Below are 14,088 nucleotides of genomic sequence, written 5' to 3' on the forward strand. Positions count from 1 at the left end.
AGACTTCCTTAATATTAGAGATTGCACACCAGCTGTTGTTAACAAAGAAATATAGTATATTACAGTTCTTCAGATCACGTGAATAGGAAAGTCTCGAACGGAGCTCGTCCAGTTTATTCTCCAGTGATTGCACGTTCGCCAATAGAATGGAGGGTAGAGGTGGTTAATCCACTCACCGATGTAGTCTTGTCAGGTATCTCACACATCAGCCTCTATAACGTTGCCTCTTCCTTCTTCGAGTGTCGGAGTTTGGGCCGGTTCCGGGATGAGAAGTATGTAAATTGAAGAAGAAAGCTCATTGAAGTAGAAATCCTCATCCAAATCGAACAATGCGGTGCTGTGAACAATGCGGTGCTGACCGCGACACGGCATCCGCAGTTTTCTATGGCAAATGCGCTGAGAAGTTACTAGCCAGGTCGGGCCAGTGCCTGACGAGATCCACTGGCCCGACATGTTTTTACTGGCTCCAGGCAAATGGGCCATTGTTACTGATGGACCCTGCGATGTGTTGCTTTTAGCCTTTTTTGTTTGTTTGTTTGTTTGTGTGTGTGTGTGTTTGTGTTGTGTGTGTGGGTGTGTGGGTGTGTGTGTGTGTGTGTGTGTGTGTGTGTGTGTGTGTGTGTGTGTGTGTGTGTGTGTGTGTGTGTGTGTGTGTGTGTGTGTGTGTGTGTGTGTGTGTGTGTGTGTGTGTGTGTGTGTGTGTGTGTGTGTGTTCCCCAAGCACCACAGCTCCCACTCTGGGAAAAACAAGACACAATGTCAAGTCGGCAGGTGTACACAAAACAAGGCCCATAAACTGTGTGCAGTGCAACCGATTTGTTTGTGGGGCTTGCTTACACAAATCCCAAAGCTGTGTGCTGACTGTGGACCCGAAGCATAAAGAGAAGACGAGATTGATTCATGTGTAAAGGCACGAGTATAAGGGCACAAAACAGTGTAAGATGCAATCAACAAATGTTGTTTTTTATATCTTGTCATGAATATATTTACATAAATATTTCTTTATGCAATTCATCCTTTACTATTGTTCATGCACTGGTGCTTTTGTTTAGGAATACTGCAAATCATTTCACCTGTCACCTGGCTGGTTATATTATTATTATATTTTTAGTTTCTACTTTGTCAACAGAAGCTGTAACTGGTCTTTATTATTTACTATAACTCTATTACTAATCGTATCTACAAGTAAAGTTGATCAAATGGATTGCACTGTTTTTATTGTAAGAGATACAACTAGGCTTTAGAACTATGTTTTTTATAGGACTTTGTAGAATTATACAAAACATATCCTTGACTCTATCGAAACAAATAACTTGTTTTTTTATTGATATATTTCCATAAATATTTCTTCATGCAATTAATCCCTTACTTTAGTTTATGAACTATTTATCAAGCATGTATTTATCAAGCATGTTTGTGCACCTTGCGGGTTGATATGCATCTGATGCATATGCTAAAGGTGACGCCCAGCAACATTCTCTAGCTGGTACTTATATGCTGAAAGGCCAGGCGGTTCTAGTGTTAAAAGACAAGAGCGGGTATAAACACAACATTGGAAGCTGAAACATGTTTAACAGCCCTGCTGAAGCAACTATACAATGCATCTATATCGCAATGTCAAAACGACCCCACACTCATTTTACATTACATTTACATTTCAGTAATTTAGCAGAGGCCCTGCAACCTTTCGGTTACTGGCCCAACGCTCTTAACCGCTAGTCTACCTGCCGCCCCCACTCAGGCTACAGTATAAACTCTACAAAGAAATAATGGGTGAAATCACTTATTTCTAGTCTTTTATTCCAAATTCAGGGTGCCACCATTTTCCTGTTGTCTTGCTTCAGAGTTTCTTTTATAGTATCCTACCATTTTTAATCCAGCTGTAATCCAACACGCCTGCAGGAAGCAGGGACTGACACTCAGGGCTGGAGAAACTGGGCTGGATTCAGGCATCAGTGATTGCATCCCAAATGGCACCCTATTCCCTATTTAGTACAATAATTTTGACCAGGGCTCCTGGTTTATAAGCAACCAAGTGCTGGTCACTGTCACACAGCCATCATCACTACTGTCACAAAGCCATTTCAGGTATCCATACTTCAGTCTCCCATACCAACCCTACAAGAGAGCGAGAGAAAGAGAGTGCGAGAAAGTGTGTCTCATTGTCTCCTCTCTCTCATATCTGCACATTTGCTCTGAAAACACTTGTTAAGCATCATGCCTATTGTCGCATAACTGAACTAATTATTGGTGGGTGACTGACTACTACTGAGAAAGCTCTGATTCACAAACACAGCTACATTGGCACAGGGTTTAGTAAACAATCCATGCCAGCCCTCACTGAATAGGAGAGGCTGTCTGTCTGCCATGTGCATTCATTTGGAGAGCTCAACTGTTGGGAGCCATGAATCATTCAATTCAATGCAAGGGGCTTTATTGGCAAGGGAAACATATGTTAACATTGCCAAAGCAAGTGAAGTAGATAATATACAAAGTGAAATAAACAATAAAAATGAACAGTAAACATTAAACTCACAAAAGTAAAAAAAAAAAAATAAAGACATTACAAATGTCGTATTATGTATATACACAGTGTTGTAACTATGTGCAAATGGTTAGAGTACAAAAGGGAAAATAAATACACATAAATATGGGTTGTATTTACATTGGTGTTTGTTCTTCACCGGTTGCCCTTTTCTTGTGGAAACAGGTCACAAATCTTGCTGCTGTGATGGCACACTGTGGTATTTCACCCAGTAGATATGGGAGTTTATCAAAATCGTGTTTGTTTTGAATTCTTTGTGGGTCTGTGTAATCTGAGGGAAATATGTATCTCTAATATGGTCATACATTTGGCAGGAGGTTAGGAAGTGTAGCTCAGTTTCCACCTCATTTTGTGGGCAGTGTGCACATAGCCTGTCTTTTCTTGAGAGCCAGGTCTGCCTACGGCGGCCTTTCTCAATAGCAAGGCTATGCTCACTGAGTCTGTACATAGTCAAAGCTTTCCTTAAGTTTGGGTCAGTCACAGTGGTCAGGTATTCTGCCACTGTGTACTCTCTGTTTAGGGCCAAATAGCATTCTAGTTTTCTGTTTTTTTGTTAATTCTTTCCAATGTGTCAAGTAATTATCTTTTTGTTTTCTCATGATTTGGTTGGGTCTAATTGTGTTGCTGTCCTGAGGCTCTGTGGGGTCTGTTTGTGTTTGTGATCAGAGCTCCAGGACCAGCTTGCTTAGGGGACTCTTCTCCAGCTTCATCTCTCTGTAGGTGATGGCTTTGTTATGGAAGGTTTGGGAATCGCTTCCTTTTAGGTGGTTGTAGAATTTAACGTCTCTTTTCTGGATTTTGATAATTAGCGGGTATCGGCCTAATTCTGCTCTGCATGCATTATTTGGTGTTTTACGTTGTACATGGAGGATATTTTTGCAGAATTCTGCATGCAGAGTCTCAATTTGGTGTTTGTCCCATTTTGTGAATTCTTGGTTGGTGAGCGAACCCCAGACCTCACAGCAATAAAGGGCAATGGGTTCTATAACTGATTCAAGTATTTTTAGTCAGATCCTAATTGGTATGTCGAATTTTATGTTCCTTTTGATGGCATACAATGCCCTTCTTGCCTTGTCTCTCAGATCGTTCACAGCTTTGTGGAAGTTAGGCCAAGGTATGTATAGTTTGTTGTGTGCTCTAGGGCAATGGTGTCTAGATGGAACTTGTATTTTTGGTCCTGGCGACTGGACCTTTTTAGGAACACCATTATTATGGTCTTACTGAGATTTACTGTCAGGGCCCAGGTCTGGCAGAATCTGTGCAGAAGATCTAGGTGCTGCTGTAGGCCCTCCTGAATCTCTGCCAAACTCAAAACAGACAGCATCTGAGTAACCGATTATTGAATAACATTATGGATGGTTTATCTGATGTGTTGTTGATCATTATATCAGACTACTATACCTGCCAACAAAGTTCTCCAAGAATGAGCTCTTGCCTGCGCTCTGGCTGCCAACTACAGCTATATGTGGCAGGTCCAGGTTGCAGCTCTGGTCCATGGTGCTGAAACCTGTTGACCAAGAGGATGAGCTCCTCCATCCCCTGGTTGCCCATGGTGACGGAGCTGTCCATCCAACTTTCAACCACCTGCACACACAACACCATCCAAACACTATGGTTCAGTAAAACTGAGAAAATATGAAGACAGTCAAAGAGAACAATTTTAATGTTATTGGGATAGTTTCAAGATTGATAGCTAACGTTAGCCGACAACAAAAAGTGAAAGGAGCTTAGCTAAATGTAACAGCTACTTCAAGTGCTGAGTGATGTTTATTAACGTTAGCCACCTGCCCGGTCCGCATGCCACTAAAACACAAATATAACGTTTGTATATCTATCAATTATTTATATTTTTATTTGTTTTGCTAGTTGTCATTTTTGCCTTGTCTTGCTGATTACTTAACCAACTGTCAAGTAGTGACTCCAGTCCAATTAGTTGGCAACTAACACTGGTCCAGTCACCGCGTGCCCAAGCCTGACCCAAACGTCCGTCCAGCAAGCTACACCGTGTTTATTTATAGCCTATTGTTTCGAAAAGTCCCTAAAAGTCAAAGAGAGAATCGTGAAGTTAACATTTCCTCCGGTGGACTTTAGTTCTGGTTCGACTCGGTTCTAAGGAACAATTCGAAAACAGTTCGATTCATCTGACAGGCAGCTAACATTAACGGGTCGTCAGTCATAAACCCCGCCCATTTCTACAATTTATCTTCATAAAATCTGATTTTAAACCTAATCTTAACCACACTACTAACCGTATGCCTAACCCTAACCTTAAATGAAGGTTAAATGTTTTTCATACGTTTTTACGATACAGACATTTTAGCTAATTATAATATTGGTTTGGCTTGACAGACAGAAAATATTCCCGCCTCAAGTCCAGGGTTATAAATCACACCCTTCAATGCACCCAACACGCAGAGATACTGTGAACATGCTGCAAGATTCATCTACTGTAAATAACACTGCTGCACTCTTCAGCAGTGAGAGAGAGAGAGTGTGTGAGGGACTGCAGTCTAAAATCAGAAGGTGAGGCATCTGTGCAACATATAAGATAGTTAAAGTCTGATAGAAAATAAAATATTTTCAAACGCAACTGTAACCCTGAGAAAATCACTGCAGGGTTCATCATCAATAAACACCAGAGAGAAGTTTGAGAATAAAACATTCTTTACTTGATTTTATTTTGTATACAGTAAAGTATGAGATCATGATACTTGTTCACAAGGTCTTCCCCTCTTCTCCTCCTTCTCATCCTCCTCTCCTCATGCAACCTTCAGGTCCAGCACCGCAGGGTCCAGCTCCAGCCCTCCTCCACCCAGCCCCACCAGGAGCACTGACACTAGGACATCTAGAGAGGGAAGGTGGGACAGACAGAGGTGGTGGTTCGAGGAGACATGACAGACAGAATATATTTTGCTGATTCATCAGACCTGAAGTGTCAAGTGACAAATTCCTGCAGGCAAATAAAAGTACATTTGAGAAAAAGTGTCAAACACAGACCGGTGTTTGACAGGTGTGTGTGGATAGGCACGAAGCGATTGACTTGTAGACACACCTACCTTTGTTGTGGTTGGAGCCCACCCCTAGCATGGCAAGGCCAGCCACCATGACCCTGTGGTGGGCACAACAGACCAAACCCTTATCCCCCGCCAGGGTGCCACCTGGTGTCTGAGAGGGCACGGGGGGAGGGGCAGAGGGCTTTCCTTCTGCTCATCTTCTGAGAGGAGGCTGCTGGTCGATGTAAAAAGACTATTAGCCAATGAACTCAGGCATTAAGTAATCAAAACACAGTGTGTGTGTGAGAGTGTGAGTGTGAGTGTGAGTGTGAGTGTGAGTGTGAGTGTGAGTGTGAGTGTGTGTGAGTGTGTGAGTGTGTGAGTGAGTGAGTGAGTGAGTGAGTGAGTGAGTGAGTGAGTGAGTGAGTGAGTGAGTGAGTGAGTGAGTGAGTGAGAGAGAGAGAGAGACAGTACCTGTGGTTGTGGGGTCAGTGAGGCAGCTCTCTGACTGGACCAGTCCATCATTAAACAGGAACACTAGTCTGCAGTAGAGATGACCGTCCTCTCCTCTCAGATCCTCTACAGAGTACTGACCACTCAGAACACTGTTACCACGACTCACTACCTCCCTCCAACCTGGCTCACCTCCCACCGACAGGAACGGAACATATACAGGGAGAGAGACGGGGCCAGGGATGGAGAAAGGGGGAAAACTGTTGAAGGGATAAGGGGGAGAAAATAGAGAAATAAATAAAGATAAAAAAATGGAATAATAACAAATTCCCTACCTGCTGATTGGCTGGCATCCCAGTGGGGGGCGAGTTCCATCCCCATGGGAGAGAGCTCTGACTGGCTGTCATGGCGATGCATCTGTCCAGTCACCTGAAGTTAGCACTAGCTGCTAGTTGGCCACGACCCTCAGCTGAGCCATAAAGCCAATCACACTCTCTGCCCTGAGGCACTGTGGGGATTGACACAGGAAGAACAAGGTTTACTGTGAATCCCAAACAACCCCCTCGCCCCTACCAACTCGTTCGGCGGGCCCTCCATTGTCAGGTGTTGCTGACGAAACTCCAAAATGACTTACAGAGAGTGGCAAGGAGATCAATAAACCCTTCAACTTCGGGACACAGTCGTGACATGAATGAGGCAATTATGTTCCGCATTGAAATAATAAAACGAGCATTAAATTCAAATGAACACATTCCCCATGTTGTTTAATAAGATATAAACCCCAGTAACCGTTAAACATTTAATTTGGGAGGGATTTCATTTGTTACGTGTCAAACCTCAAAATCAAACAAACAAATGCACTTTTTATATAGTTAGGCACGCGTCTATTCTTTTGTATTAAATTGCGCAAACTCCAAACATATCGTGGTACGTGTCGGGATAGCACTTCGTCCTAGAGCCTGCATGCGTGCTGGTTCAGTGGAAGTGGCTATCAGAGGGTCAAATTAGCCCCTTACACCATTGTTCCTTTTCACTCCCTCAGTTTTGGGACACGTGCATGGCCGAGGCGCGCGTCAATGCGCAAATGGAGTGCTGAGGGGCAAGTGGGCGATTTGGGATTCAGATTTAGACTGTAGCCAGGAGCAGACAAATAGTAATATCCATATATTTAGAGATTTTCCCACTGGTGTGACATGTATGATAAGTCCAATGTCTCTCCTATGAAAATGGCAAAGTGATTGGCACGGGCATCTTGGCTCTAGCGGGCAGTCCTGTATGGTAAGGGTGTAGCGGGGGTCACCCGGTGGGGGCATGGCAGAGGGTCAACAAGGGGGTAGAGGTGGAGTCTGTGCCCATATTGAGCCTCTGTCTCAGCATGGCGTACGCCTGGCACTCTCTCACCGCAGACAGGTCTGCCACCGCAGGAAGCCTTACGGGGAGCCATCCTCCCCTTGGCACATCTCCGGGATGGACATAGGTTCTACGGATCATCCAGACAACGGAGCCTCAGAGTCCAGCCCACATACAGTTACATTTCAATCATTTTGAAAACGCTCTTCAACTTTAAAGCTTGAAATAATAAAGTGTTGTCCCCACTCCTGTTTTGCTAAAAAGCTAAGGGATAAGTACCTACTCTCAAATTCATAGACAGAGCTATGGATGCAAGGACTGACCATCCATGGTATAAAATGATTGGAGCTTTAAAGTGACTGTCCAGTGTTTCCAGATTTCTATGAAATATGACCTATAATTACAATACGAGTTAAGTAGTTTTCCTTCCAACTTTTTTATTTATTAAGTATGTTAAAAAGCAGCTTTTCTGTGTTGGAATGGTATGGGTGTATACCGGTTTAAAAAAAATATTAAACGCAAGTAGACCGCTGATTGGCCAGCTCATCCTCCTAAACAGTATGACATCATACTCTATGAGGAAATATCAAGCAATTTTGAAACAGTCTGTTTGATATACAAGTTTAAGGTGGGGATATTTAACTGTTTTTTTTCCTACAATGTATAATTTGACCACAAATATGAGTATAGGACGAGTCAACAACATTATTTGGGTATGAGTTAACAGAATATTAACCTTTTAAAGTGTGATTTTCACTGGACAGTTACTATCAGACACATTTTACTAACAGACAACACTCCTGGAGTGCAACTCTATGTGCAGGGCTGCTGGCTTTGGTTAAAGCCCTGTTATAATCCCTGTCTAACAACTCCACATCCTCACACCCCCAACCCACCTCAGCCAGCATCCTCCCAGCTAGAACCCCCTCCTCCTGGGAGGCCACGGCGTCCAGTGTCCCCTTGTCCAGTGTAACTTGGTAGCTTCCGTCCTCATAGGGTGTCTGTGTGGCATCCACCTTCTGAAAGGTCAGGTCTTGGTGAAGCTTGGCATTCTTCTGGTTCATGTGATTCACCACCGTCTCACTGATGTCAATGTTGGTCAGATGTCTGTAGCTGACGTCATACAGCTGCTCACTCAGCTCAGAGTTACCACAACCCCCCACCAAGATCTGGGAGACAAGACAAGTGACAGACAAATAGAAGACATGTCCTGTACATGGATTTCAGGTTCAGGAAGTAAAAGTGGTGCCACAGATGGTTAGGGTGCCTTTGATGTAAGCCTAGGTTCTCACCTTATCCCGAGGTTTGATGTATTTCAGCAGCATGCCACAGAGTTTGTTGTAGTCTCCATACCAGTCAAAAGCCTTCTCTCCTCTCTTCTTGAAGAAGTGTTCCCAGTACTCAGTGGAGCTGAACTCCTCGGTAGTGCGAGTTAGAAGACTCATCTTCATTATGTAGCAAGGTGTATCCTGGTCTCTATAGGCTACTTCAACAAACATGTATGGTAACTTCCAAATAGCTTTAAACAAGTTAGCTAAGATTCAGTCACTTGCAGGATATCATAACTGTTAACTTACTAACTTACAGTCCATGGATAGCAATTGTTGTATCGTCATTTTGTCCAAAATATGCCGTTCTTTTAGTTTACCGTCTTCCCGACATGGTTTGTTCACCCGGACATTATTTCTAGCTGTACACAACAACATTCCGATTGGATAGCCCTGAATAGGCGGAGTTCCTAGCCTTACCCTGATTTGCTAGGATTCTTGGCAGTGGCCTGTCATTGGCTGATGCAGTGCCGGATGTCTTTGCGGTGCGGCGTGTTCTGGTCCGTTCGTGATTATCTTCCAGACATCAAGAGGCTTCAGCATGGCTATTCCAGCGGGGAGATCCGTTGTCTTCGTGACTGGAAACGCAAAGAAACTAGAAGAGGTGGGGAATGCTTCAGATCAGTTGTTATTCTTTGTAGAAATGGCCCGGAATGAACATTGAAACGTTCCAAAGTGAGCTGTTTATTAGAGGCTCCAGCCGACTCCTGACAGAATGCCATGTCTGACAGGGGTAAATGTGGTGGTGGCCAAGTTTTAGATTACACCTGCTGAGATCAAATGTTTTGATGTATAATTCATCTAATTTTAGAGGCTACGTCAATGGGTTGTACACATTAACTGTATAACATGAACTGGGTTATTGGCGTCCTGCCTGTTTAACAGTAAAGCACCATACCAGCAGGTGGCATCCAAGTCTTACACCAGGGATGGGCAACTTTGATGGGGGTGGGTGCCACAAAAAATCAGAACTCCTCATTTGATTTAACTAGGAAAGTCAGTTAAGAACATATTCTTATTTTACAATGACGGCCTACCCCGGCCAAACCCTCCCCTAACCCGGAGGGCGCTGGGCCAATTGTGCGCCGCCCTATGGGACTCCCGATCACGGCCGGTTGTGATACAGCCTGGGATCGAACCAGTAGGGGCTGCAGTGGATTGCGGGTCTGCATACCCACATCCATGCCCTAGCCTTATGGGGGCCCTACGCAAAATGTTGTTGGGGCACACATCCCCAACTTGCGAGCAAAACATTTACATTTCCTGCAATTGTACTCATTTCGTCATTGGGCGAAGAGAAAAATGTGCAGTTTTACAGCTAATTTCTTGCAATTGTACACATTTTGCTATAGGGTGGATATAAATGTTTGCCGTTTTTAATATGATATCTGAGTGAAAGTGACTAACAATATCAATGAGTCTGTAATTCGACCATGATTACTTCAAGTTTAAATAGCTGGACGCGAGACTAACTTACCAATCTAAAAAATGTTCACAGACATGGGCTAATTGAGTGACAGACATAAGAGAAAAACTGCTGATACACAATCCATGTTTTTATTGCAGCTTGTGTATTCTACTATGCTAACTCTAAACAGTAAGTTGAGACCCCAGCTGGGTTCATAAAAAAGAATCATCATCATTTTGAGGGGGTTGGGTGGAATTGATCTGCGGGGGGCGGCGCGCCGCCAGCCTTACACATAACACTGCAGACCAACTCACAAGTTCATGCCATCATAAAAGACTGCTGTCCTTTGTCTAACCAGGTGATTCAGATCTTGGGGGACAAGTTTCCCTACAAACTAGTGTCCAAGAAGATTGACTGTGAGTTAACTTTCTCAGTGGAATGACGAGATAGATGTATACCTAATCCATACATCTCTGTTATGTCTTCATGTGGGACTAAATTACTGTCCATCTTTCTCAGTGCCTGAATACCAGGGGGAACCAGACGAGATCTCTATACAGAAGTGTAAGGAAGCAGCAAAACAGGTGTGTCGTTGTGGACTGTTCTTTTCTGTGTACTGTTGTAATGAGGTCTGGATAAGAGATACGTGTAGAAATGCTCATGTGACCTGGTTTGTCCGTGTCTATTATCTCAGGTTGATGGGCCAGTCATAGTGGAGGACACATGTCTTTGTTTCAGAGCAATGGGAGGTCTACCAGGACCCTATATGTGAGTAGGCCTCTATAACCTCTCTGTAGAGCCTGTGGTCAGATTCTCTAATATGACAATTCATTTATTGAAAATGGATCTTTTTTTTTTGTGTGTGTGTAGAAAATGGTTCCTGGATAAACTTAGGCCTGAAGGTAAATCATGATTCATCTGTGAATGAATGAGTACAGTTACTTAAATGTAATGTTTTAGTGTGCAGTGGAGGCTTCTGAGGGGAGGACGGCTCATAATAATGGCTGGAACGGAGCTAATGGAATGGCATCAAACCATGTGTTTGATGTATTTGATACCATTCCGCTCCAGCTATTACCACGAGCCAGTCTTCCCCAATTAAGGTGCCACCAATCTCCTGGGTTTGAGTTTGTGTAACCATCCCTCCCTCTATCCAGGTCTGTATAAGATGTTGGCTGGGTTTGAAGATAAGTCAGCCTGGGCTCTGTGTACCTTTGCCTTCTGTCCAGGGAAAGAGGAGCCAGTACAACTCTTCAGAGGGATAACTGAGGTCAGAATATAGTTTCAAATGGAAAGTTTTTATGTGATGTGCACAGGTACAGTAAAATGCCTTTCTTGCAAGCTCCAAACCCAACAATGCAGTAATCAATATCCATGTAGCACAAGAAATAACAAAAAAGATGTACACTGCCCTACAAAGTCAAAACGCAGTAACTACGTCATTTATTTTACTGCAAAATCTGATTTCAAAGTATTTTTCTGTCTAGACAGACAGCCATTTATGATACTCCACGGTGTATTCTGATCAACTGGCTTGTTCTTGTGTCAGGAAAACTAAATACCACATTAATCCCATAATATACCTTGCCATTACAACAGATGAAAGATTTTTGACCAAATTTCAGCAGTCTTATTTTTAATTTGTATTTTATTTCACCTTTATTTAACCTGGTAGGCTAGTTGAGAACAAGTTCTCATTTACAACTGCAACCTGGCCAAGATAAAGCAAAGCAGTTCGACACAAACAACAACACAGTTACACATGGAATAAACAAACATACAGTCAATAATACAGTAGAAAACGTCTATATACAGTGTGTGCAAATGAGGTAGGATAAGGGAGGTAAGGCAATAAAGGCCATGGTGGCAAAGTAATTACAATATAGCAATTAAACACTGGAATGGTAGATGTGCAGAAGATGAATGTGCAAGTAGAGATACTGGGGTGCAAAGGAGCAAGATAAATAAATAAATACAGTATGGGGATGAGGTAGTTGGATGGGCTATGGCTAGACGCTGTTCAGGAGCCTGTTGGTGTCAGACTATTATGCTCCGGTACCGCTTGCCATGCGGAAGCAAAGAGAACAATCTATGGCTTGGATGGCTGGAGTCTTAAACAATTTTCCAGGCCTTCCTTTCTCACTGCCTGATGGCAGGTCCTGGATGGCAAGGAACTCGGCCCCAGTGATGTACTGGGCTGTCCGCAACACCCATTGTGGCGCCAAGCAATCGAGGGTGGTGCAGTGATGCAGCCAGTCAAGATGTTCTCAATGGTGCAGCGTGCTCACCCCCCTGTTTCCTGTAGTCCACGATTAGCTCCTTGGTCGTAATTCTTCGTACTGGTCCCCATGGGAATCGAACCCACAACCCTGGCGTTGCAAGCACCATGCTTTACAACTGAGCCACACTAACTCTGCATGCTTGCTTTGATAAACATGTATTTTTTTCCCCTAATTGTTTAGGGGCACATTGTAGAGCCTAGAGGCCCCAGAGACTTTGGATGGGACCCCTGTTTCCAGCCAGACGGATTTGACAAAACGTAAGCAGGACTTTTATTTTACTGGCAGGAGTCTGTGTTTTTCCGTATCACACTTCATTACTCCTTTATTACTCTCCTACTATACCACTGGGGGGCAGTAGATGACTATTTTATTTATTGACAACATCAGTATGAAGAAAACGAATGAAAGTGATTATTGCCAGCTCATTGATTGTTGCGTCTCTCATTCTCTTTCTGGTCCCTGTAGTTATGCTGAGCTACCTAAGGAGGTGAAGAACACAATATCCCATCGGTACCGAGCCCTGGCAGCCATGTCCGAACACTTCTCCTCTCAGGCCAACGACAATGGCATGCCAGACACCAAGAAGAAGAAACAGAACGACTAACCACTGATCTAGGGTCAGACCACCCTACCCCCATTCTTAACCTTTTCCATCAGGAGGATACAAAACGTATCTGACTCTGCATCTGTGGTTAGGGGCAACTTCTACCTAGTCTGACCAATCGCTCAACAAACAGTCAGGACTCAGCTAACCAATCAGACAGGGACAAACTTGTGCAGATTAGACAGTTCCACACTGGTCAGCAAGTTCTAACCTCATCTGCCAATGGTTTAGACCACACTCTGTCCTCCATAATTTGTCTTAAATAAATTGTTTTTGTACCTTATCAAAAAATAAGGATTTGGTTTATTCTCTGTTCAGAGTCAAGTCGCTTGTATCGAACACTGAATCTGCTTTTCTCAAACTGAAAGAGCTCATCAAATCTGGATTATGTGGGTTTTATGCACCAAAATGTGGTTCTAGTTCAAGACTTTCTGCTTTCTAAAGTGCAGTCCCCAAGCCAAGACTACAGTATTTGTGATTTGTGAGAGGCAGGCTCTGTGAGTGTGTGGAGTGTCCCAAGAGGAGTGTATAATAAACCACAAATATTCTGTCTTTCTGAGTTTGATCTCTTTAAAGTAGTAACTCAATGTTTTCTCTCCTGTTTGTCACATTTCCACTCCCCTTTTCTTAGTCTTTTGCCCTTATCACATCCCCCCCCTCTCCAACAAAGGTCTCAGGAGTGGAAGTGTGGACAAACAATCATGAATGCAGCTGATGGCAAAAACAACTTAACTAACAAGTCAACCTACATCTCCACTAAAATCAGTCAACATTGACCTGTGAAGGAATGTTCTTAAAATGGGCCTCTATGGTCCAAGGCCTTAGCTCTGTCTTCACATAAAGTACATGAAAGACCTGAATGGATGGAGGGCTAGTTGGTGACTGATATGGAAGGAATTCCATTTCTTCCCCTTATGAGGGTATGAGACTGAGTGATCATCATCCTCCTAGCATATTTATATATATATATATATATACATACAGTACCAGTCAAAAGTTTGGACACACTTACTTATTCAAGGGTTTTTCTTTATTTTTACTATTTTCTACATGACAGAATAATAGTGAAGACATCAAAACTATTAAATAACACATGGAAACATGTAGTAACCAAAAAGTATTAAA

At 43.2% G+C, this 14,088-nt stretch overlaps 3 protein-coding genes across 4 annotated transcripts in view; 1 reads left to right on the forward strand and 2 right to left on the reverse strand.

The window, feature by feature from the left end:
• Window positions 1-4,041, reverse strand: part of dnm3a (dynamin 3a) — a 50,072-nt gene extending 46,031 nt beyond the window's left edge. Inside the window, 1 exon segment of the mRNA XM_082967857.1 lies at window positions 3,981-4,041. Within this exon segment, the coding sequence (XP_082823983.1) occupies window positions 3,981-4,041 (61 nt within the window).
• A 1,150-nt stretch (window positions 4,042-5,191) lies between these two features.
• Window positions 5,192-9,026, reverse strand: eef1aknmt (eEF1A lysine and N-terminal methyltransferase). 2 transcript variants are annotated; one of them, XM_082967988.1, is made up of 5 exons: window positions 8,634-9,026; window positions 8,238-8,510; window positions 6,013-6,499; window positions 5,602-5,770; window positions 5,192-5,390 (listed from the first exon to the last, which is right to left on the reverse strand). In XM_082967988.1, exons 1-3 carry the CDS (start codon window positions 8,838-8,840, stop codon window positions 6,440-6,442), a joined length of 540 nt encoding a protein of 179 aa, XP_082824114.1. In that variant the 5' UTR covers window positions 8,841-9,026; the 3' UTR covers window positions 5,192-5,390; window positions 5,602-5,770; window positions 6,013-6,439. The 2 variants fall into 2 exon arrangements, with proteins under 2 accessions (XP_082824114.1, XP_082824115.1); XM_082967989.1 differs by having other exon boundaries at window positions 5,602-5,773.
• A 147-nt stretch (window positions 9,027-9,173) lies between these two features.
• Window positions 9,174-13,515, forward strand: itpa (inosine triphosphatase (nucleoside triphosphate pyrophosphatase)). Its single transcript, NM_001141163.1, is given in 8 exon segments — window positions 9,174-9,273; window positions 10,436-10,493; window positions 10,597-10,661; window positions 10,772-10,845; window positions 10,948-10,979; window positions 11,235-11,347; window positions 12,540-12,616; window positions 12,825-13,515. Coding segments are annotated over 8 exon segments (621 nt in total). The 5' UTR covers window positions 9,174-9,210; the 3' UTR covers window positions 12,964-13,515.
• Window positions 13,516-14,088: the final 573 nt, after the last annotated feature.

Source organism: Salmo salar, chromosome 23 (assembly GCF_965601325.2).
Source record: "Salmo salar chromosome 23, fSalSal1, whole genome shotgun sequence".
NCBI classification, from domain to species: domain Eukaryota; kingdom Metazoa; phylum Chordata; class Actinopteri; order Salmoniformes; family Salmonidae; genus Salmo; species Salmo salar.